Here is a 23,855-nt window from a genome sequence, read left to right as displayed (position 1 = left end):
GCCCTGATTGGCTGCTTTTTCGTAGGTTTCCCTCAGAACTGCAAGACGCTGATATTGCGTTACAGTATAGCAAAATGGCGGCTGTCATTCAGAACCCACTAAAAGCGTAAGTAATTTTGACAAATTGATGAAATTCTATTTTGTTACTTTATTGCCAATACTTGAATTACAAGGATCCGTCCTTTCAAGCAAGTACAAGACGCGTGCAAATTAGAAAGAATGCTGTCTTAGCATTTTGTGTATGTCTACTTGCATAATGTGCCACTGCTTTCACCAAAGTAGCTACCTACTTAGTTTTTTATTAGACATTTCTGCTTATGATTTACAGTATTCTAGCTATAATATAGGCTATGATTTGCGAATTATATATGAATTACACATTAGGCCTATAGCCTAAACATGCAAATTTATTGACTCCCATCCAGAGACGCTTTGACCGACACTTTTAATCCTACTTCAAAATTAAGCACAAAAGTGTTTCAACATGCATTGTGCTGTGACGAGGACGAGTAAAATACAATATTTCATTAATGTTGGATATTTACGTAATAACATAGACATTCCGATTCTGAGAGTCGTTTATAGTTGGTGTGAATTGTCGACATATCAACTTTGGCGCTGAGCGCAGATGTGGTCAGGACCAGGACCCGGTAGAGCAAGGGAGGGGGCATTTTACATTTGCGTGCCTTTCCTTCCGAAAGCTAAGTGACAGCAACGTGAGCCCCGAAATTTTAGTTGGAGATAGTAGGCCTATGTATTTTGTAAAGCCTGTGCCATAATTTCAGTTTTATCCTATGCTCTGTGTGCACCACTTTGAGTCTCTACAGTATTTGTCCATGACTCCATATATGTTTTGTATTTACATTTGTATTGTCAAATATCTATTAGCCTATATAAGTTGAGAAAAAACAATTGTCAATTTAGAAGTTTCAAGGTACATTTGTATGTATTGAGTGGTATTGCCACCTCTTGCATGTAAAATTTCTCAGAGAAAGACATGGCCTATTGGTAGGCCATTTCTTTGTTGCTGTCCATGTTTGGGCACAGACAGACTGTTGTTGTAGTGCAGCAGGACAGTTGAGGTATAACCAGACCTTTTGGACTGTGCAGTACAGATGGTGAGACTGTCTGGAGGTGAAGAACGAGACATTCTTTTTTAAACGGAGGAGTGGTGCAGATTAGCCTGGTCCAGGATCCTGGGCCCATCGGTCAATGTGTGTGGGCAAATTGTATTTTATTTCTGGGGGGGGCTAAATTCCTGCAATTCTACACATTTTGCTATGGGGCAAAGATAAAATGTAGCTGTTTTTAAAGCAAATTTCCTGCAATTCTACATATTTTGCCATGAGGCTGAGAGAATTTTGCATTTTTAAAGCTAATTAAAGCTAAACTATAGGTGTGTTGACTGTGATAAATGCACTGGATTATAAATAAATAAATAAATAATATGCCATTTAGCAGACGCTTTTATCCAAAGCGACTTACAGTCATGCGTGCATACATTTTTTTTTGTGTATGGGTGATCCCGGGGATCGAACCCACTACCTTAGCGTTACAAGCGCCGTGCTCTACCAGCTGAGCTACAGAGGACCACATTATGAGCTGTCTTGTTTGCTAAAGGTACAAATAAAGTAGGCATGGTGCATATAGTCATAGAAATACAGTGACATCCCTCAATGCGGTCATATTTGTGGCTTATTTGGGGTGTGGCTTTCAGTTAGTTATTTTTGGCCAACCATCCTATGAGAGTGAATGTCATTCCAGTTAATATGAATGTCATTCCAGTGCGCTGCTTGCTCTGAATTCTGAGGTTGTTTGCATGTTTAGGTAAAAAGACTAATGTCCTGTTTGGAACAAATAGAGAGCATATCTGCTCAATCTGAATGGGTGGGCCCAGGCCCACCTGTGCCTACGCTGCTGGGCAGAAGACCCATCTGCTCCTCAGAAGTACCCTGGCACCCCCATGGGGCCTACAGGATCAAGGGAGTGTGCACTTGGCCTACACCCGATATTTACGTATGGATGCCATTGTTATTATATGTTCATGACTGCATAACTGAGAGGGAAGAGCTCTACCACTGACAAGCATAAAGGATAGTCTTGTTTCATCATTTCATGGCTGTGGTTCCCAGTTGGTACAATGTAGCCTACTTTGAGCATGTGCCATTTTTGTGCTCATTTCCTCCAAACCACTTTATCCTTGCATCCAACAAGATCAATCTACTCATTCTATTGTGCCTGAAGCTGCTGCTTCTTAATCTCGTAGAGAGATTTTAACATTCAAATGTGGAATGTCTCCTCGCTATAAGCTATGCTTAATGAAGTGTTTCAATCTGCTATAATTAGCCACACGTCGTTTTTCCGATTATAATTAGTCACACTTGACACTAATTGGATGTTGCGCTTGTGGACCAGTTAGAATTTTTTTGGTATCAAGAGTATTCTCATTTGAGATGAGGCTAATTTAATTAGGGAGTCTTGCTGGCTTTGTTATAGAGAAGGATGTGGTGGGTGTAGCTTAAGTGTTGCTCCTCCCACACTGTGTGTGTGTGTGTGTGTGTGTGTGTGTGTGTGTGTGTGTGTGTGTGTGTGTTAATTCCTGTATGCATGAGAGGGAGGTAGAGGGTGAGAAGAAGAGATGAGGAGAGGGAGAAGGGCCTCTACAAGCTACTGATAAAATGGAGCCTGTGTGTGCACAGGCCATGTGTGTTATCTTTAAAGATGACTCGGTGAACTGGCTATCTTAGCTACAGGGTCGACGTGTTCGATAGGAAATCTTGTATGACACTATGCCATTACTCTGCGGTTGGCTTTGAGTGAGTCATGCTGTATGTGTGTTGGTACTGCAGTGAGATGTAGGCCTATCGTCAGGTTTTCCTCTAGCCCTCACCCTGGCTCTGTTGGCTAATGGTTGTAATCAGGGGCCTGTTGTCAGGATGCAGTCTCTCTCTAGACCCTCCCCTCTTGCTATGCTTGCAGCTCTGACTTCCTGTAAAGCTGAGATGTACCTGCAAAACCTAAACGGATCACAAAAGGCAGCAGTTGGTGGAGAAAATGTTTATTCTGAAAAATGTGTATTGTATGCCCATTTTCAGCCTGTTGGAGAATGTAGGGCTATAACAGAGTATCAAGGTCTAGGCGACAACATTGTTTCTAACTGTAACTCCAGCCCTCATAGGCCCTAAACTATACTGAACAAAAATATAAACGCAACAATTTCAACGATTTTACTGAGTTACAGTTCATATAAGGAAATTCATAAACTGAAATAAATTCATTAGGCCCTAATCTATGGATTTCACATGACTGGGCAGGGGCACAGCTATAGGTGGGCCTGGCAGGGCATAGGCCACCCACTGGGGAGCCAGGCCCAGCCAATCAGAATGGGTTTTCCCCCACAAAAGGGCTTTATTACTGACAGAAATACTCCTCAGTTTCATCAGTTGTCTGGGTGGCTGGTCTCAGACAATCCCGCAGGTGAAGAAGCCGGATGTGGAGGTCCTGGGCTGGCGTGGTTACACGTGGTCTGCGGTTGTGAGGCCGATTGGACATACTGCCAAATTCTCTAAAACGACATTATGGTAGAGAAATTAACGTTCAATTCTCTGGCAACAGCTCTGGTGGACATTCCTGCAGTCAGCATGCCAATTCCATGCTCCCTCAAAACTTGAGACATCTGAGGCATTGTGTTGTGTGGCAAAACTGCACATTTTAGAGTAGCCTTTTATTTTACTCCTGAGTGGCGCAGTGGTCTAAGGCGCCGCATCGCAGTGCTAACTGTGCCACTAGAGATCCTGGTTCGAATCCAGGCTCTGTCGCAGCCGGCCGCGACCGGGAGACTCATGGCCGGCAGGGATGTAGCTCAGTTGATAGAGCATGGTGTTTGCAACGCCAGGGTTGTGGGTTCGATTCCCACGGGGGGCCAGTATAAAAAAAATAAAAAATATATATGTATTCACTAACTGTAAGTCGCTCTGGATAAGAGCGTCTGCTAAATGACTAAAATGTAAATGTAAATGTAATTGCACAAGGTGCATCTGTGTAATGATCATGGATTATCTTGGCAAAGGAGAAATGCTTACTAACAGGGATGTGAACAAATGTGTGCACAAAGTTTGAGAGAAATAAGCTTTTTCTGTGTATGGAACATTTCTGGGATCTTTTATTTCAGCTCATGAAACATGGGACCAACACTTTACATGTTGTGTTTTATATTTTCATTCTGTATAAAACTCTTGGGGTTCCTCAAATGTAGTGTAAAAAGCAATGGAATTAATGTTCCAAATTAGGCTACTGCAGATCATTTGGCTTGCCTGGCCTCATGGAAACTGAGTTATCGTTCTCTATTATGCAAAATGTGTGTTCATGTAATGCTCAAACTAAGGGCTGGGCACAGACATGCGACGCCCAAACCGTTGAAAGGAGCACACTGCTAGAGGAGGCCCCAGCAGCCACAAGATTTTATTTTATTTTCCCCCTCACTCACATCTGTAAGATCGTTTTTGAGCTAGGCCTACCCTTACTGTAGCTAAGTCGCACACAGTGTATGTGTCTGGTTAGCTCTGGTATTTATTTTTACCGTTGGAACAACCTTCCAACCACTTCAATGTCACACAAAGGCGGTAAATAACAGACAGTGGGGAAAAACGTAGAGAGAGCAGAGACATGAGTGAGTGTGAGCAGGGCCTCTCTCACCTTCTGTGCTCTCAGACGCTGAGGCTTGTCACTCATAATGAGTGTTGGAGATGTCTCTCACCTAGGCCACCGCACCTGCTGCTCAGGGCAATGCACTAGTAGGATGAATGACATACAGCAGCCTCTGAGACAGTTGACACCTCAAAACAGAGAGAGCTTTCAACATGACTTTCGCGGCTTGTTTGTTTTCTATCCTCCTGGATGTTTTTGGTCAGACACTGAAGCTTGACTGAAGTGATCTAGGTACAGCATTCAGATTCACATTACATGATAATGGGTACTGTATGTGTGGTGTAGTTTAAGCCCATTTAGGGCCTGTGTTCTTTAAGTAGGTTAGTAGCCTAATGACTGAATTGTTAACAGGTACAACGCATGTAACTGTTGTATGGCGTACAATCTTGAAACATGATTGAGGTGCTATGACATGTTAGTAATTTCTGGTTTTAGTTTGGACAGGCATAATAGTCATCATTATCATTCGTAGTCTAGTCTTGAGGTGTATTTAAAGTTCAATAAACTCTGTCACTCACTGCTCAAACACCTTTTCAGATAGACTATTTTATATTAAACCTTAAAGCGAGCCCTTACCAGTTGGCCACTCTGCCTGTGCATAAACCCCAGTCTGTGATTTGTTCCTGTACAAATTCCTGTGCTGCTCAGAGGCTAGTTTTATGAAATGCCCATGTGTGTGCTCATTGCTCTATGAAATTTCCACAAGGCAAATAATAACATTGGCATTACTATCTAGCCTACTACTCACTTGCTTTGTTCGTTTATAACACGAGGAAGGAAAACAATGCAGCCTGTTAGTTATCGTGCCATCCTTTCTGATGATTTGTCTTTAACCTCTCTGTCTCTGAGCTTCACGCACTCCGTCTCGCTCTCTCTTCTTTCTCTTCCCTCTTTCTCTCTATTTTTCCTATCCTTGCCTTGTGTACCTGGGACTGTTTACTCTTCACATCCACACTGACATGCAGCCTCATTCCAAAGAATCCTCAAACACTGTGGCTTTGTCTCTCACCGCAGCGCCTTCGTCTATGTGAGGGACAACATTCCAAGCATGTCTGTTTATCTGTTGGAAGTTGTCTAATCAGAGAGTTAGGCAGAAAGAGAGGATATGCTCGTAGGACAAGGAGGAGAGGTAGAAAGTGGATTTGGGCTTCTTTGCTTGGCCCAAGCGTGCCAATGCCTCCTCTCTTCTCACAGACATCCGTATCTCTAATTGAGACTGGGAGAGCTGCGACTACAGCGCCTCATTAAGTGTGTCTTTTCAAAATGGCTGCTTGTGCATTTTCTAATTGAGAACGTGTGGTGAAAATGAATTACTGCTATATGTGTTGCCATGTTCAAGAGGCTGTCTGTGGCTGCTTTCTTATGGGTAGGCTATACCAGTGGCAGGCCCAGCTAGGTAGAACTTTACACAGGCATACGTTGCTGCCTTTTGTGTTAGATTCAGCATTTATCCTCATCTTTGTTGTTGTCAAATTAAAACCTGTCTGTGTGCTAGCGGCTCTGCTGAGATTAATTAAGCAGACTAATTAGCATATGAGCCGTGTGGCAGGGACTGAAGGTTTGAATGTGAAATCTCCTCCTCCTTTCACAGCGAATATTAACTTTTATACCCTAAGGGGCTGCCAAACTATCACTGGCATTGGAAAAAGCTCCACAAACTATAGGATCATTGAGATAATGTTAGTAGTAGTAGTGTCTGTATATCTTTATACGTTAGTCATGAGACTCTTTGAACACGTTCCATATTGTGATGCCCTAGCCTATGCCCATCATCCTCCCCATTGATTCATCACCCTAAATAGAAACCAATGCTCACTACTGTGTAGAATCAGTCATGTCCCAGCGACCCAGAGGTCATGATCAAATCAAACGTATTTATAAAGCCCTTTTTACATCAGCACATGTCACAACGTGCTTATACAGAAACCCAGCCTAAAACCCCAAACAGCAAGCAATGCAGATGTAGAAGCACGGTGGCTAGGAAAAACTCCCCAGAAAGGCAAGGGCCTAAGAAGAAACCTAGAGAGGAACCAGGCTCTGAGGGGTGGCCAGTCTTCATCTGGCTGTGCTGGGTGGAGGTTAAAAGAGTACATGGCTGTTAAGGCCAGATTGTTCTTCCAGATGATGATCGGCTAGGCCAGGGATCATCAACTAGATTCAGCGGCGGGCCAACTCTTTTAATTTTTTTCTATTGAGCGGATGGTCAGGGGGTCGGAACATAATTACAAATAATTTGTAGACTGCGAATTGACCACAAGAAGCCCAAACGGATATACTATTTAACTAAAACATAATAATTTCTAACCTCACTTGGAGCTGATTTTTCTGGTGTTTTTACAGTCTTAGTCACGTTGGTTCTCCATGGTAGATCCACTCCAATCAGTGGGGGAAGAACCTGGGAATACTGGTTGTTTGATTATTTGATTGACCCTGGTGATAAACATGATTTTAAAGACTGTAATCATCATTTACATTTCTGCTGGTCGCTAGGGAACGACCCATGACCCTCCATCCCTGATTGTATGCCGACAGAGCAGTACAGAAGGTGAAGAGGTGAAAATATGCTTCCAGAATGTCGCCGATACCAACCCTGTAATGTTTACATGGTTTATAATCTGTCAGATCAGGAAAACCATTATACACGTCATTCCTCCCTCATCTTATAGTTTGTTTGGGGCTGGGTTTAGGTCTACGTGATCTACATGGCTTAATGTATATGACAGTCGCATGGAAACTTCTCTTCCCCCTGAAGATATACGGTCTGTAGTGATGTTTCCAGTGGTCTATGGTGGTCAGTGAGTCATGGCTTAAATGAATTGTCTGGTTAGCCACTAATCTGGCCATTGGGCCTATTTCAGTGTCTTTACCAGCCACGTAACCAAATGCATGTCCGTGCCAACCACGTGTGGTGTTGACCTCTGTCTGAATGGTCTCCCTGCTGCAGGTTGGGTGACCAGTTCTACAAGGATGCCATTGAGCAGTGCCGCAGCTACAATGCCCGCCTGTGTGCTGAGCGCAGCGTGCGCCTGCCCTTCCTGGACTCCCAGACCGGCGTGGCACAGAACAACTGCTACATCTGGATGGAGCGCCACCACCGCAGCCCTGGTGGGTAGAGAAGCACTACTCTGTCTGTTGGGGGATATGATGGCTGGCTCTGTGGTTTACTAAAGGGCAATTCCACGCCAACAGTGATGCTGAGACTCCGATTTTTCACTTTGAAATGTATGTCAAATAAAAACAATGATTGCGGCTTATATAACGGTGCGGCTAATCTATGGATTTTTACAGCTAACGGCCACTAGAAGACCTCCTAGGTATTAAACATTAAAACACCTGCGGCTTATAGTCCAGTGCGGCTTATATATGTACACATCATTCAATTTAGCTGCTGCGGCTTATACTCCGGTGCGCCTTATAGTGCGGAAAATACGGTAGTCCTTGTGCATACTACAGTTGTGTGGTTTGTTTAACTTTGCAATCATTGGTTTTTGTTTGACATACATTTTTTAAAGTAAAAAATCTGAGTCTCAGCATCATTCTGTTAGCGTGGAATTGCCTTAACTATCATTCAGTTGTTGAGGTTTAGTGGATAATGTCATCTGTCTAAATATGTCCCTCTGGCCACTACAGCTACAAACATGTCTATATAATGATATCCAATAGTGTTAATGTTACCTCAAGGGAGAACCCTTCAAATACAGTGCATTTGGAAAGTAATCAGACCCCTTTACTTTTCCACATTGTGTTACGTTACAGCCTTATTCTGAAATGGATTAAATTACTTTTTCCTTCATCAATCTACACACAATAACCCATACTGCCAAAGCAAAAACAGGTTTTTAGAAATCTTTGCTAATTTTATAACAAATTAAAAACCGACATGACATTTACATAAGTATTCAGACCCTTTACTCAGTTGAGTCTTGAGTCTTCTTGGGTATGGCGCTACAAGCTTGGCACACTTGTATTTGGGGAGTTTCTCCCATTCTTCTCTGCAGATCCTCTCAAGCTCTGTCAGGTTTGATAGGGAGCGTCGCTGCACAGCTATTTTCAGGTCTCTCCAGAGATGTTAGATCGGGTTCAAGTCCGGGCTCTGGCTGGGCCAATCAAGGACATTCAGAGACTAGTCCCGAAGCCACTCCTGTGTTGTCTTGGCTGTGAGCTTAGGGTCGTTGTCCTGTTAGAAGGTGAACCTTCGCCCCAGTCTGATGTCCTGAGCACTCTGGAGCAGGTTTTCATCAAGGATCTCTCTGTACTTTGCTCCGTTCATCTTTCCCTCGATCCTGACTAGTCTCCCAGTCCCTGCCGCTGAAAAACATCCCCACAGCATGATGCTGCCACCACCATGCTTCACCGTAGGGATGGTGCCAGGTGTCCTCCAGACGTGACGCTTGGCATTCAGGCCAAAGAGTTCAATCTTGGTTTCATCAGACCAAAGAATCTTGTTTCTCAATGTCTGAGAGTCCTTTAGATGCCTTTTGGCAAACTCCAAGCGGGCTGTCATGTGCCTTTTACTGAGGAGTGGCTTCTGTCTGGCCACTCTACCATAAAGGCCTGATTGGTGGTGCTGCAGAGATGGTTGTCCTTCTGGAAGGTTTTCCCATCTCCACAGAGGAAGTCTGGAGCTCTGTCAGAGTGACCATCGGGTTCTTGGTCACCTCTCTAACCAAGGCCCTTCTCCCCCGATTGCTCAGTTTGGCTGTGCGGCATGCTCTAGGAAGAGTCTTGGTGGTTCCAAATTTCTTCCATTTAAGAATGATGGAGGCCACTGTGTTCTTGGGGACCTTCAATGCTGCAGAAATGTTTTGGTACCCTTCCCCAGATCTGTGCCTCGACACAATCCTGTCTCTGAGCTCTACGGGCAATTCCTTCGACCTCATGGCTTGGTTCTTGCTCTGACATGCACTGTCAACTGTGGGACCTTATATAGACCGGTGTGTGCCTTTCCAAATAATGTCCAATCAATTGAATTTACCACAGGTGGACTCCAATCAAGTTATAGAAACATCTCAAGGATGATCAATGGAAACAGGATGCACCAGAGCTCAATTTCGTGTCTCATAGCAAAGGGTCTGAATACTTATGTAAATAAGGTATTTCTGTTTATTTTATTTTATAAATTTGCAAAGATTTCTAAAAACCTGTTTTCACTTATGTTATTATGAGGTATTGTGTGTAGATTGTTGTGGAAATGTTCTTTAATCAATTTTAGAATAAGGCTGTAACGTAACAAAATGTGTTAAAAGGGAAGGCATCTGAATATTTTCCCAATGCACTGTATACAATTGTGTAAGGATATTTAGGGTCAGTAAGCAACACATTATGTATGAGGGTGGGGGGCAGTGAGATGTGAGGGGTGTATTCTTTAGTCCCTGTTCCTGTCTCTGTGTGTCTGTCTATAGCGCTTTGAGATTGTAATGAAAAGCGTAATACAAGTTTAATGTATTATTATTATTATTATTATTATTATAGGGGTGGCTGCAGGTCAGATGTACACATACCCCGCCCGCTGCTGGAGGAAGAAGAGACGGCTACACACTTCCATGGACCCTCGGCTGCGCCTCTGTGGCCTACAGCTAGGTAATAGAAATACCAGTGTACATCCACCTCCCCCCCTCCACTCCAGTGTCTCTGCTATGTCTCATCACCCACTCTTTTGTCTTATTACTTACGATCTGGGATCATCTAACTGAAAGCACATTATTCCATTTCAGTGTGGAAAGCAAACAGCCTGCTAGTCACTTTTTATAAAATGTAAAGTCCTCCTCTCAGTAATCCAGTAAACTTGTTTTGTGACAACTAGAACATGTAACAAAAGGAGTGGGACAGGAATCACAACACAGGGCATTTCATAAATGTTATGAAATGTCGCTGCTCCTCAGATAAGTTCCTGACCATTTACTCGCTCACTCTATCTATCACCCACTTCCATTTATTTTTAGCCGTTCACTCCTTCACTCCCACACATTAACGCGGCTGTCACACCAAATTGGTTTGGAGCGGTTTTTACGAACTCTGGTGTGTTTTACCCCTTAGTTCGGTTCGTTTGGACTGGTGTGAACACTATACGCACTCGGGAGCGCACCAAACAACGCACCGTGGTTCTCTCAAAAAGGGTGGTCTCGGTCCGATTCCATTCGTACCATGGTGCGGTTCGCTGCAGGTGAGAACGCAGTCCGAACCAAACACAGGAAAAGAACCAGAGGTGCACAGTATTATTGGTGGTTTGACTGCGAGTGTTTTGATGAAATGCACACAGTAGCCTCCCAAAACTGATATCATTTACATTTACATTTTTGTCATTTAGCAGACGCTCTTATCCAGAGCGACTTACAGGAGCAATTAGGGTTAAGTGCCTTGCTCAAGGGCACATCGACAGATTTTTCACCTAGTCGGCTATATATCTCTGAAACATTTGAGCGCATCCGATGCAGATTAGAGGAGACGAGGCTATACCGGGGATATACACATACATGACCAAAAGTATATGGACACCTGCTTGTCGAACATCTCATTCCAAAATCATGGGCATTAATATGGAGTTGGTCCCCCCTTTGCTGTTATAACAGCCTCCACTCTTCTGGAAAGGCTTTCCACTAGATGTTGGAACATTGCTGCGGGCACCTGCTTCCATTCAGCCACGAGCATTAGTGCGGTCGGGCACTGATGTTGGGCGATTAGGCCTGGCTCGCAGTCTGCGTTCCAATTCATCCCAAAGGTGTTCGATTGGGTTGAGGCCAGGGCTTTGTGCAGGCCAGTCAAGTTCTTCCCCTCCAATCTCGACAAACCATGTCTGTATGGCCCCGTGTAGCTCAGTTGGTAGAGCATGGTGTTTGCAAAGCCAGGGTTGTGGGTTCGAATTCCCACGGGGGGCCAGTATGAAAATGTATGCACTCACTAAACTGTAAGTCGCTCTGGATAAGAGCATCTGCTAAATGTAAAACAATTTAAAATAATAATACAAAAAAAAAAGAACAAAAAAAATAAATAAATAAATAAAATGTATGGACCTCGCTTTGTGCACCGGGGCATTGTCATGCTGAAACAGGAAATGGCCTTCCCAAACTGTTGCCACAAAGTTGTGGACTCCCGAGTGGCGCAGTGGTCTAAGGCACTGCATCGCAGTGCTAGCTGTGCCACTAGAGATCCTGGTTAGAATCCAGGCTCTGTCGTAGCCGGCCGCGACTGGGAGACCCATGGGGCGGCGCACAATTGGCCCAGCGTCGTCCAGGGTAGGGGAGGGAATGGCCGGCAGGGATGTAGCTCAGTAGAGCATGGTGTTTGCAATGCCAGGGTTGTGGGTTCGATTCCCACCTGGGGCCAGTATGAAAAACATAAAAAAATGATGTATGCACTAACTGTAAGTCGCTCTGGATAAGAGCGTCTGCTAAATGACTAAAATGTAAATGTAATGTAAGCACAGAATCGTCTAGAATGTCATTGTATGCTGTAGTGTTAAGATTTCCTTTCACTGGAACTAAGGGGCCTTGGTCCGAACTATGAAAAACAGCCCCAGACCATTATTCCTCCTCCACCAAACATTACAGTTGGCACTATGCATTGGGGCAGGTAGTGTTCTCCTGGCATCCACCAAACCCAGATTTGTCCGTCGGACTGCCAGATGGTGAAGCGTGATTCATCACTCCAGTTTCCACTGCTTCAGAGTCCAATGCCGACGAGCTTTACACCACTCCAGCATTGCGCATGGTGATGTAAGGCTTGTGTGCGGCTGCTTAGCCATGGAAACCCATTTCGTGAAGCTCCTGACGAACAGTTATTGTGCTGATGTTGCTTCCAGAAGCAGTTTGGGGGAGAGAGAGAGAGAGAGAGAGAGAGAGAGAGAGAGAGAGAGAGAGAGAGAGAGAGAGAGAGAGAGAGAGAGAGAGAAAAATATATATATATGTTTTCACTAAGCTTTGCCTGTCACTAACAGTAACACTGCAACAGACCAGTGTATGTGATCTGTGTCCAGTAGAGGACCACTAGCTGGCTTTGCCTAGTGTCTCCAGACTCTCCACTGAGAGAGGGCCTTCTCCTGTAGCTGGGCAGAGGTAGTTAACGCTGCAGCAATCCGGAGTAAGTTGCTGGCTGTCTGACTGGCGGTGGTAGAGGGAGACTCGGGCTGCATGCAGAATCAGCTCCCTGCTACAGGCTGCCTGCTCTATTTTTAGCCTGCAGCTCCAAGGGGGGAAAGGCTGTCTAGTCGTGGAGAGTTGAAAGTCAACGTGTGCAGACACATTGGTGAGGGGCTTCGGTGTGGAAGAGCCCTCAGAGTAGCTAGCATATGGTAGTTCGCTAGTCATAGAATAACCACTGGGCTTTATTTTTTAAAACATTGAACAATATGTTGATAACTGGTAGAACAAATAAAAGAACATTTAAATTTTTTTTTATGACTTTTATTATTTCAATCCAAGTCATCTCATCTCTACAGAGCTGCTGTCTGACAAAATCACTATTTTAGTAGTTCTTCAAAGTAAACAAGGCATACTTTTATGACTGATGAACTATCAATCACTTAGATCATGTATTTTCAGGTAGAGATGCCTCGCGAAGCAACAGCTCACCATCGTGCATTCTTCTCTCTTCAGTAGCAGACGTTAAAGAAACTGACCGGACAAGTAGATGTGCAATAGATTATGGTCATTGTAGCTAATTACCAAGTTTTATGCGCTAAACTATGTCGAATATTGGCCTGTTAGAAACTACAACTCCCTACAATATCGCACAGTTCAGGCTCGATCTGATTTTATCTCTATAGGAACTGTGCCATGTGTGGATTGGGCTCACAGAAAGAAAAAAAAAAACGAAATGGAATTCAAATAATTGAACCAATATCCGTCAATTAGTTAGAAAATATCTGAAATTTAGATTAATCTCTCAGCACTACTTAAAGCAAACAAAATAATTTTACAATGACATCTAAACTGTTTTAAATGTAATTTGATACATGTCAGGGTTAATTTGCTCATCTATGGCCATAATATTGGGTCAAATGACATTCCATAGACATATTATTCATTACAGCTAAATATTGTAATTTATTAAATGATTTAGTTCCAAACCTACATAAACACTTTGAATCGAATTTCTGAAGCTTCTATATTGCCATAGTCTACGCACCATAGAAAGACAATGGATTTTATACAGCATACTATGATTCCCATAGTGCATTTCACTTCCCAGGGTGCAATTATCTGCCCAGGGCTGCTGGCTGGCTACTGCTAGCAAGCCCAGACATACGCGAAGTAGTCTAAAATATATTGCTGTCAAGTGTATTTCACATTACTTTTGGGTTGTAATCATATTATAATGCTCACATGAATGTCATGCTGAATAGATGTTCATGCCATTGTCACTCAAATAATTCAAATGTAGTTGCTCGTAGAATAACGACAACGTTACAATGCAAATGTCATGGTTAAAATAGTTTTTATGTCGTTTTGGAACTAAACCTCCCTTGCACTGCACTGCTTTGTAACTCCTTTTGCTCAAAGATATTAATAACTAACCCAAGATAGTTCATCTGTATCGTTTACAGTGGGAGCAAATGAAGCATAGTGGGCAGAACAAGCAAGGAGGTAGGCAAAGCCAAGCACGAGCTAGTGAGATCCTATTGGCGCGTTGTAGAATGTATTTGCGTATTTCTGTTAGGAAACGGCTCCTCTGTGAAGTGCACTTGTGGACAAACTCAATTCAACCTTGCACTCCTAAGCAACACAATTTTTTACAACTCTGGCAAAGCGTCAAGTCTCTAAAATGTAGTGCACGGTGTTCGTAACAGATTCTAGTTTTGAGAACAGAAACATTTATTAAGATCAGATGTTTCATCAATGAGAAAATGTGTGGAATGTCGGACCAGTTTAACCTAGTTCCATCCTCTCCCACTACACCCGCGACTGGACTTCCTCTCACTACCATATTTGGTGGTGAGAAACCGTTCTAAACGAATGCTTCAGCTTTATATCCCTTGTGACGTGTCTGGGTTACCCCTTCTGTCTGTGTTTTGCTTAGTTGTTTTGGCGGGATGGTCCTCATCTGCTCTGTAATCAAAGTATTCCCATAGTTCACTTCTGCAGACAGTTTTGTCAACAAGCTGTGGGCATGGAGGTATGATGTTTTCATTAGAAGAAGCCATGCTGTCTCTCTCCTCTCGCTTGCTTCTCAAAGTGGCTCACGCTCTGTCGATTGCATGCGCAAGCGCAAGTATCCTGGCTAGCTAGTGCCCCCTTGAGAAGATTCAGACAAATTACTAGACACTCGATCCTCTTAATCCGTATATGACGTGAGACACATTTGACAGAAGTAACAAAAAAGTAAAAAAAAATTATAGTACCAAACTGTTTTTCATGTTCTAGTGCCAAAGTATTTCCAAAGTTTCGGTGTACCGTGCAACACTATCTCCACCTCTTACTACTCAGATCCTCACCTCTTATCAACTGCTGCATGTTAGCATTCAGCTCAGGGAGCGAGACTGCTAGGTGATTTTACTTGGGGAGATGAGGGTCTGTGAAGGTATGATATAAAGCTTGAGTCACGGCCGGTTGTGATACAGCCTGGAATCGAACCAGGGGGTCTGTAGTGATGCCTCAAGCACTGAGATGCAGTGCCTTAGACCGCTGCGCCACTCGGGAGCCCAATGAAGGGATTTGGCATTTATAGTGATGCTTTGTAAAAGCAAGCCATTCGTATCTTCCTGGGAAAGACTGCCTGTCAGTGTCTTTAGAGTTACTGGTATACATATCAACTTTGAATGATGTGACAGGCGGCTCCCGGGTTTGTTTTATGGTTTGTTTGATTTATTTGTGTGTGTTTGTTCCTCTGTATCCAGATGGAGGACTCACAGGCAAGGATACGCTTCCCACACAGGGCACCACGCTGGAGGCTCTTCTCAGAGGGGAGGGCCTAGACCAGAGGAACAACTCTAAGGATGAGGAGAGTCTCCTAGAAATCCAGGTGGATCCTAATGAAGTTTTATCCCAATGGCTTAAAGGGAGAGGGAGTACTCTGATCTAGGATCAGCTTACCTGACCTCTGCCATGACTATAACCAGTCTGAGCCTAATAACATAACTGCCTGGAACAGTATATAAGGGCACACTGTTATAATGCACTTTAAATATGCAAATAGCTAGTGTCAGAGGTTTATGGCCTTATCAGAGTTTATTACAACCATCTTTTCTGAACATGTTTTATTACCTAATTTTGTAGTTCCTCAGACTGAGAGTCAGGCAGTGTCTTTGACCTCCAGACGAGATTGATCTCTCTATTCACTTTTCTCCCACCACAGAGGGTGTTGGAGGCTGACGCAGCTGAAGGTGCATACCATGACGATGAGGACTATGAAGTGGACACGCCCAAAAAAAGACACAGAGGAAAAGGCAGAGTAAGTGATCCACAGAGACATACTGTTCTGTAGTAAACTGCTGCTAATGCATATGACTGCCCTAGTTCATAACTCATTCATGGATTCAGTCCACTGGTACTATCAAAGATGGTTTAGTATGAAGATATGTAGAATCTGCTTCTCCATTAGAAATCCCATTGGCTAGAAACACATAATCTAATGGTGGTTTTGCGCCAAACTGCGCATGTGCATGCCATCAAATCAAAGGCACTCTTTCGATATAAAGTTTTGACGAAAATGAAAACGTGTCAGTTTGTCACTCTCACGAGGTTGGAGTAATGACATGTTCAGCTACTTAAGACATTGGCTTGAATCTAGGTTGTGAATTTTAGAAATAGAGAAAAATGTTAACTAAGGATACATTTTCACTCATTGTCTCCTCAAACCCCGGTCTGGTCTGCCAAGTCTGCTTCGCAAGCGTTCTTGGAAGTCTCGTGATGTTGGGTCTCTGGGTTTAGAAATTCTGTGGTACTATATTTGCATCATTACCTGTGCTGCGAGCACTTCCTGTTGTCTGAATACCACTCAGTGCTAGAGACTGATCTGAAAAAATTAATTATAATATGTATTCATATTGGTACTGTAGTTTAAGTGCTCTTATATTTTAATACTGACAGAATTATATTATACACTGAGTATACCAAACATTAGGAACACCTTCCTAATATTGAGTTGCACCCCCCCTCCTCTTTTGCCCACAGAATAGTCTCAATTTGTTGGGGCATGGACTACAAGGTGTTGAACGTTTTCCACAGGGATGCTGCCCCATGTGGACTCCAGTGCTTCTCACAGTTGTGTCAAGTTGGCTGGATGTCCTTTGGGTGGTGGACCGTTCTTGATACACACAGGAAACTGTTGAGCGTGAAAAACCCAGCAGCGTTGCAGTTCTTGACACATACCAGTGCGCCTGGCACCTGCTACCATACCCCATTCATAGGCACTTAAATATTTTGTCTTGCCCATTCACCCTCTGAATGGCACACATACACAATCCATGTCTCAACTGTCTCAAGGCTTAAATCCTTCTTTAACCTGTCTCCTCCCCTTCATCTACAATGATTGAAGTGGATTTAACAAGTGACATCAATAAGGGATCATAGCTTTCACCTGGTCAGTCTGTCATGGAAAGAGAAGGTGTTTGCTACTTTGGTTATTGATGCACTCTATTTAGTGTGCTTTATTTGCCTTTCCAAGGTGGTCTTTTATCAGTTGGACATTTTAGTTTAGTATGATATGGGCTTGTACTGTAGGTTTCTGTTTAATTTGCATGACACTTTGTTGTCATATACTTCTACTTTCAACTTCCAATGGGTCACTGAATAACTGGAGCCTCTGTAGGACTAGAGCTGTGGTGTCATTGGTCACCATGGTGATGGTGGTTTTGTCCCAACAGGGTCGGGGTTCAGGCCGCAGGAGGACAGAGATGGATGACCAGGACAAGCCATACAGCTGTAACAGTAAGTAGAAAAGTCATGAAATAATCAACCTTCCTCACATATCGGATCAATTATTATATCATCCAGTTATGAGACATTTGATCTCCACTTCAAGGGGTTGGTTTTGTTAAGGACATTCTCCTGAAGAGAGATTATGTACAACCATGCCTCAATAAGCTAGTTATTCAAAAGTTATATTGATTTCTCAGGTCTGTTCTGGAAGTCTTTCTACAAAGGGATTAGGTGCTCTCAAATGAAATCCCAAGTTCAATAACATTGGGAAATGGCAGCACTCCAAAATGTAAAAAAAAAAAAAAAAAAAGAGATCACCTCATTTTACCTTTTTATTTTCGGCTGTGCAGGCTAACGCTTTTCGGCAGTTATGCCTTCATCAGAGCACCAAGAGATGTGCCAAACCATAGTTTTTTATGCAAGTGCCTAGGTGATAATTACAGTTGGCCACACCTGTGTGAGGGTGGTGCATAGTAGTATTCAAAACATTAGTCAACAAACACAGGGACGCTGGCTCATGTTGACTCCAATGCTTCCCAGAGTTGTCAAGTTGGCTGGATGTCCTTTGGGTGGTGGACCATTCTTGATACACACAGGAAACTGTTGAGCGTGAAAAACCCAGCAGCGTTGCAGTTCTTGACACAAACCGGTGCGCCTGGCACCTACTACCATACCCCGTTCAAAGGCACTTAAATATTTTTGTCTTAAGGGCCTCCCGAGTGGCGCAGCAGTCTAAGGCACTGCATCGCAGTGCTAGAGGCGTCATTACAGATCCGGGTTCGATCCCGGGCTGTGTCGCAGCTGGCCGTGACCGGGAGACCCATGAGGCGGCGCACAATTGGCCCAGCGTCGTCCGGGTTAGGGGAGGCTTTGGCCGGCTGGGATGTCCTTATCCCATCGCGCACTAGCGACTCCTTGTGGCGGCCAGGTGCATGCACGCTAACTTCGGTCACCAGATGTACAGTGTTTCCTCCGACACGTTGGTGCGGCTGGCTTCCAGGTTAAGCGGGCAGTGTGTCAAGAAGCAGTGCGGCTTGGCAGGGCTCTCGACCTTCGCCTCTCCCGTGTCCTTACGGGAGTTGCAGCGATGGGACAAGACTCTAACTACCAATTGGATATCATGACAAGGGGTAAAAAAATATAATAATACAAAAAAAAAAATGTGTCTTGCCCATTCACCCTCTGAATGGCACACATACACAATCCATGTCTCAGTTGTCTCAAAGCTTAAAAATCCTTCTTTAACCCGTCTCCTCCCCTTCATCTACACTGATTGAAGTGGATTTAACAGGTGACATCAATAAGGGATCATAGCTTTCACCTGGATTAATCTGGTCAGTCTGTCATGGAAAGAGCAGGTGTCCTTAATGTTTTGTACACTCAGTGTATATACATAAATACATATACACAGATCAGTAGAATAAACTCGACAAATAGCATTTGGGGATTAGGTGCTGTGGTTCCCCGTGGACGGCATGTCAACAAGCTAGACCACAGGCGTTAACTCAAACTAAATGAAACCCTAACATATCAACATGATATAGATAATAGTCATTCAAATCCCCCTTGGAGAACATTTATCAGAGGCATGTGTTTCCTCATGAATGAGAAGCACAGAGAAGAGACAAGTGTTGTCACTGTACCGTCTCAAGTAGTCTAGTAGGCATACCATTTGCATGTGGAAAACCTAGGCAGGGGTATTGGATGTTCTTTTGTTGTGGTGACTCTTTCTGAGTGACACATATTCATACCAATTTCTTTCCTTTCTTTTTTTGTTTTGCTTTGTGTTTTCTCTGTTTCAGACAGATGCAAACAAAAGCATAAGTCAAAAACTGCAGCCTGCGGTATCTGGACTTGTTGCCTTTTTTACTGGTATTGTGTACTGTACATCTGTTCTCTAAACAATGAGTCCATCTTGTGTGACTCTTACATTTCTCCCTCACTGTCCCTATGTTCCCACATCAGGGTTATGCTTTCTCCTGATAGTGTTCCATATTACTGAGTAGTGAGCCATTTCCCTGTATTTTCATTCCTTTCTCCAACAGATAAGCTAAGCTCCACCATTTTGATCCTATCAGTCTATTTACAGAATTCAACTTGGTTAATTTCTCAAGGCGTGTTTTGTTAGTCTACAGATATGACCTTATTTGGCAACCTTATTGGGCACACTTGAAGATGCAATAAAGCCATGTTGCAACAATAATGACATGAAGGCTTAAAGGTTGAAAACTACCTGACACTGTGTCGGTGGGTATTTGACCTAATGTTGAAATGGATCGGAATGTTTTCAGGGCAGTGACGAAAACATTGTGATGTAAGGGTCTTTTTGAATTTTCACAATCCCCAATGTGTCTAGCTCTGAAGAAAGGTGACACATAAATGCAATTTGTCTCAGACACATTCTAAGAAGGGAAGAAGTGAATGTTTTGTCTCTGTTTTGTGCTCTCAGTCTGTGGGAAGCGCTACAGGAACCGTACAGGGCTGAGTTACCACTACACCCATTCCCACCTGGCAGAAGAGAGGGGGTCCGAGTCCTCCCGATTACCCTCCACACAACGCTCCAACAGACACAAACGTAAGACACTCAAAACCATATTCAAGGCCTCTAAAATGTATCTCTTCTGGTGTCACCATCAGCAACAGGAATGTACAAAGAGTAATGTGGGTGTGTTTTTAAACGTCATTTCTATTCCTAGTATGTGATTTGCATATTTGTTCGAGCTTTGTTGCAGTCAATTAGCTAAAGTAGGGATAGCCATACCTCTGCAGGTGTAACACTGCACCAGGTTTAGGAATCCTGAGCTTACGGTTTCACCTGCACCTCATGGCTGACCACGTCCACTGGGCTCTCAACATGTGATTTCTGTCTTCAGTGCAAGTTCACTAGCTCCTTTTTAACTAACGATGCACATTAATCATTGTAAGGTCAGCCCTGTCTAATGAGGTCTTTTGAAAACATTATTTTTTCATAAATTATTAAAATGTCTGAATGCTTGGTTCAGGGCTCAGTATTTGATCCAGCCTTCTTCTGTTCATCTTCTGCAGGTCAGAAGGGCCCAGGTGGGACTGCCAGTACCAATAACTACTGTAACTTGTGCCAGTGCACCCCAGGCTCCAACAGGGGTAAATCTGGGGAGAGGGTACCCTGCTCAGTCTGCCGGCGCTCCAGTGAGTACACTGCTCTGCTACACAGCATCCAAACCATGATTATTACTAAGCTGTACTGATTTCTGTACTGTAGCTGAAATGCCATCCTCATCCTGTCATCTTGTTGCCAGCTGGCCGCCCAGAAGAGAAGGAGGACAGCAGGCCGTTTGCCGGGGCAGAGGAAATGTTTGGCACCACCTCAGAGAGCGACACGTCCACATTTCATGGCTTTGAGGACGATGAGCTTGAAGAGCCCTCGTCAAACGGCAAGGGGACGTTCAACCGATACAGATAGAGAAGAACTTACTAGGTTTAAATACTATTTTTAATATGGATAACCTCTAGCAAAAGTCTGCTGCTTCTTTTTAAATGTTTTTTGTTGTTGTGGAAAGCACAAGTGATTATTTCAGGAGAGAAATACAAGAAGTGTTATTTTATTATCTACTGAACCTTGTTTAATAATTTATGAACATGTTTTTTATATTAACTTTGAAAGCAACTGACAGCGTTTCTTGACAAGTGACTTGCTCTCCATGTGAAACGGAAGGAAGAATCATTTCTTGGATTTTTTCCCCCCGGAACAGAATAGGCAATTATGTTATGAACAAACACTGGAATGTGGATATAATTGTATTGCTCTTTTTGGGATGATTTGCCAGAGAAAATGAAATTCAATAATTTATCTGAAATTAAACAACTTAAATGATAAACTTGAGTTTGGATGAGGAATGAATGTCAACACCAACCCATCCCTCGGCTTGTTGATGTCACTGGACTCACCAGGCAGTTTGGAAAGAGGAGCCTTTAGATGACACCTCCACTGCTTCATTCTCTGGATTATAATAATGTAAAAATGAAGGAGGGAAGTGAAGGATTGACGTGTGTGGATGAAGCGGAGGGCTGGGAAGACATATCAGAAGCAGGGCATGGCTAGCTGAAAGGTAAGCACCTAGGTCCTATTCACACATTATAGTAGTACAGCGCTTTCTCATTGAAATACAAGGTGTATCCTTATTCCATCAGATCATGCTAGAGGGCTTTGCACTTTGAAGAACATTGAATGTAAAACTGCTCATGTTAATCTCGATCACCATCAACAAAGAAAGATCAAAACGACTGCTGCTGGTTTTATGCCAGCTATCTTGGAGAGGGGTGAGTCTGACCCATTTCTCTCTGTTGTAGGAGTACCATGGCATGAGGATCCAGAGGGCTGTGCAGCAAGTGAGGGGTGAGGTTCAGGACCCTCAACACTGGGCCTCAACACACCCCTCTACTGGACCTGAAGAACCTATCAGGCTGACAGTCAGACACCAAACAGCCATCCAACAGCTATCCAGCCAGCCTGCCAGCAACCACATAACCCCATACTCCCCAACTCAGACCTTTTCTCTATTTGAAGTAATTTCCCCCTGAGAATATGTATTGCTTATACCAGATGGAACGTATAAAATGAGTGGCTCCACATACAGTGAGTCTCTCCTGTGCTGCAATGCACTGTGCTGTACGGTACCTATCCTGTATAAGGATAGGTCAGGGCTGTGGGTTCTGTGCCCACCGGGTGTGTTTGGACCCTGTGTCCCTCGCCCTGTGTGTTACTTCTCTATGGCTGTGTCCACCATGCCCATGGGATCCAATGTGACACTGAGACGTCATCACTGTGCCAGCCTGCGACCCAGGTGGGAAACCAGCTCTGACGGCCATGATGACCCAGTGACCTGACTGAACACATTTACATTTTAGCCATTTAGCAGACGCTCTTATCCAGAGCGACTTACAGTTAGTGATTACATATATTTTTTTTTATACTGGCCCCCCGTGGGAATCGAACCCACAACCCTGGCGTTGCAAACGCCATGCTCTATCAACTGAGCTACATCCCTGCCGGCCATTCCCTCCCCTACCCTGGACGACGCTGGGCCAATTGTGCGCTGCCCATGAGTCTCCCGGTCGCGGCCGGCTGCGACAGAGCCTGGATTCGAACCAGGATCTCTAGTGGCACAGTTAGCACTGCGATGTAGTGCCTTAGACCACTGCGCCACTCAGGAGTGAACCACTCTGACCTCTAACTTCTGACCCCTGCCATAGCGACAGTGCTGAACTCCCTCGTCACTAATACAACAAAACCTCTGGACTACTTAGACATGCTGTTTTCTTCTCTTGCTCTCTTTAATGTTTCTTGAACGGGTCAAACAAAAGTAGTTCGCTCTAATCCCTTCCATCTTCAAGGAATTGTGCTATATTCCTTTGTTTTGAACAAAATATTGACAGATTGGTTTCATAGTGTAATTTAAGTGTATCTGCTGATTATTCTGATGTCTTCTGTTTGTTCCGGCTTTGTTGATACCTCTGTCTTTCTACAATACCTACTATTATTACTACTACTACTATTACTACTACAGTACTACTACTCAGGCGTATGATTTGTACTGCTGTTGATTGTTCTAGTCTCTGCATAATGATGCAGTCAGTATCAAGCCACTCTCCCCTGCCTGCCTCGTGATGTATTCTATTGGTCAAAAGGATAGAAATACCTGATGAGGGTGTTGACAAGGAATCAGAAAGGGCAATAGAATAAAATGGATGCCCATGGTTTAGTCATCAGACTAACACATGTCTATTTAGCCCAGCTTTAACAAACCATTGCAATAACAAAACATTCTGAACTGTGCCCAACCAAGTTCTTGGGCACATTACTCCATGTTCTCTCCTTCCTCTGACTCACTTGTCAAACACTTTTGTCCAGAATCACTTTTAAGTAACTGCCAAAATAAAGGAAACACTTGTAAATGAGCGATACAAAGTATATTGAAAGCAAGTGCTTTCTGAGTTAATTAAGCAATTAAAACATCCCATCATGCGTAGGGTGATGTATAAAAATGCCCAGTTGCCCATTCTTTTGGCTATCATGGCTAGAAGAGCTCAGTGATTTGGAAAGAGGGGTCTCAAAAGAGCATAGTGGGTTAAAAGTGTGTGGGTGTGCGTGCTTGCACTTTAATGGATGGGGATAAGAAATTGAACACTTATGGGAGATTCTGGAGCGGCGCCTGAGATAGCGTTTTACACCAACATCAACAAAGCACCAAATGATGGAATTTCTCATGGAAGAATGGTCTTGCATCCCTCCAATAGAGTTCCAGACACTTGTAG

At 43.6% G+C, this 23,855-nt stretch overlaps 1 protein-coding gene across 2 annotated transcripts; it reads left to right on the top strand.

Annotated features, from left to right (window-relative positions):
- The first annotated feature begins 37 nt into the window (after window positions 1–37).
- LOC311145839 (zinc finger protein DPF3-like) lies at window positions 38–22,514 on the top strand. 2 transcript variants are annotated; one of them, XM_084182165.1, is made up of 10 exons: window positions 38–106; window positions 7,652–7,812; window positions 10,180–10,287; window positions 15,539–15,663; window positions 15,997–16,092; window positions 17,507–17,570; window positions 20,011–20,136; window positions 20,607–20,729; window positions 20,840–21,649; window positions 21,891–22,513. In XM_084182165.1, the coding sequence occupies exons 1-9, from the start codon at window positions 75–77 to the stop codon at window positions 21,001–21,003; spliced, it is 999 nt and encodes a 332-aa protein (XP_084038291.1). In that variant the 5' UTR covers window positions 38–74; the 3' UTR covers window positions 21,004–21,649; window positions 21,891–22,513. The 2 variants fall into 2 exon arrangements, with proteins under 2 accessions (XP_084038291.1, XP_084038292.1); XM_084182166.1 differs by lacking the exon at window positions 10,180–10,287 and having other exon boundaries at window positions 21,891–22,514.
- Window positions 22,515–23,855: the final 1,341 nt, after the last annotated feature.

This window comes from Coregonus lavaretus, assembly GCF_964263955.1.
Source record: "Coregonus lavaretus genome assembly, chromosome: 18".
NCBI lineage: Eukaryota > Metazoa > Chordata > Actinopteri > Salmoniformes > Salmonidae > Coregonus > Coregonus lavaretus.
The sequence above is the reverse complement of the archived record's forward strand: the minus strand, read 5'-3'. Positions and strand labels throughout refer to the sequence as shown.

What these genes read in the sequence shown, in the direction of transcription:
- LOC311145839 (XM_084182165.1), top strand. Translation starts at nt 75, where the DNA reads ATGGCGGCTGTCATTCAGAACCCACTAAAAGC. An exon ending in CAAGCCATACAGCTGTAACA is followed by an intron (nt 17,571 to 20,010) that starts GTAAGTAGAAAA and finishes TTGTGCTCTCAG; the next exon opens with TCTGTGGGAAGCGCTACAGG. An exon ending in ACGCTCCAACAGACACAAAC is followed by an intron (nt 20,137 to 20,606) that starts GTAAGACACTCA and finishes CATCTTCTGCAG; the next exon opens with GTCAGAAGGGCCCAGGTGGG.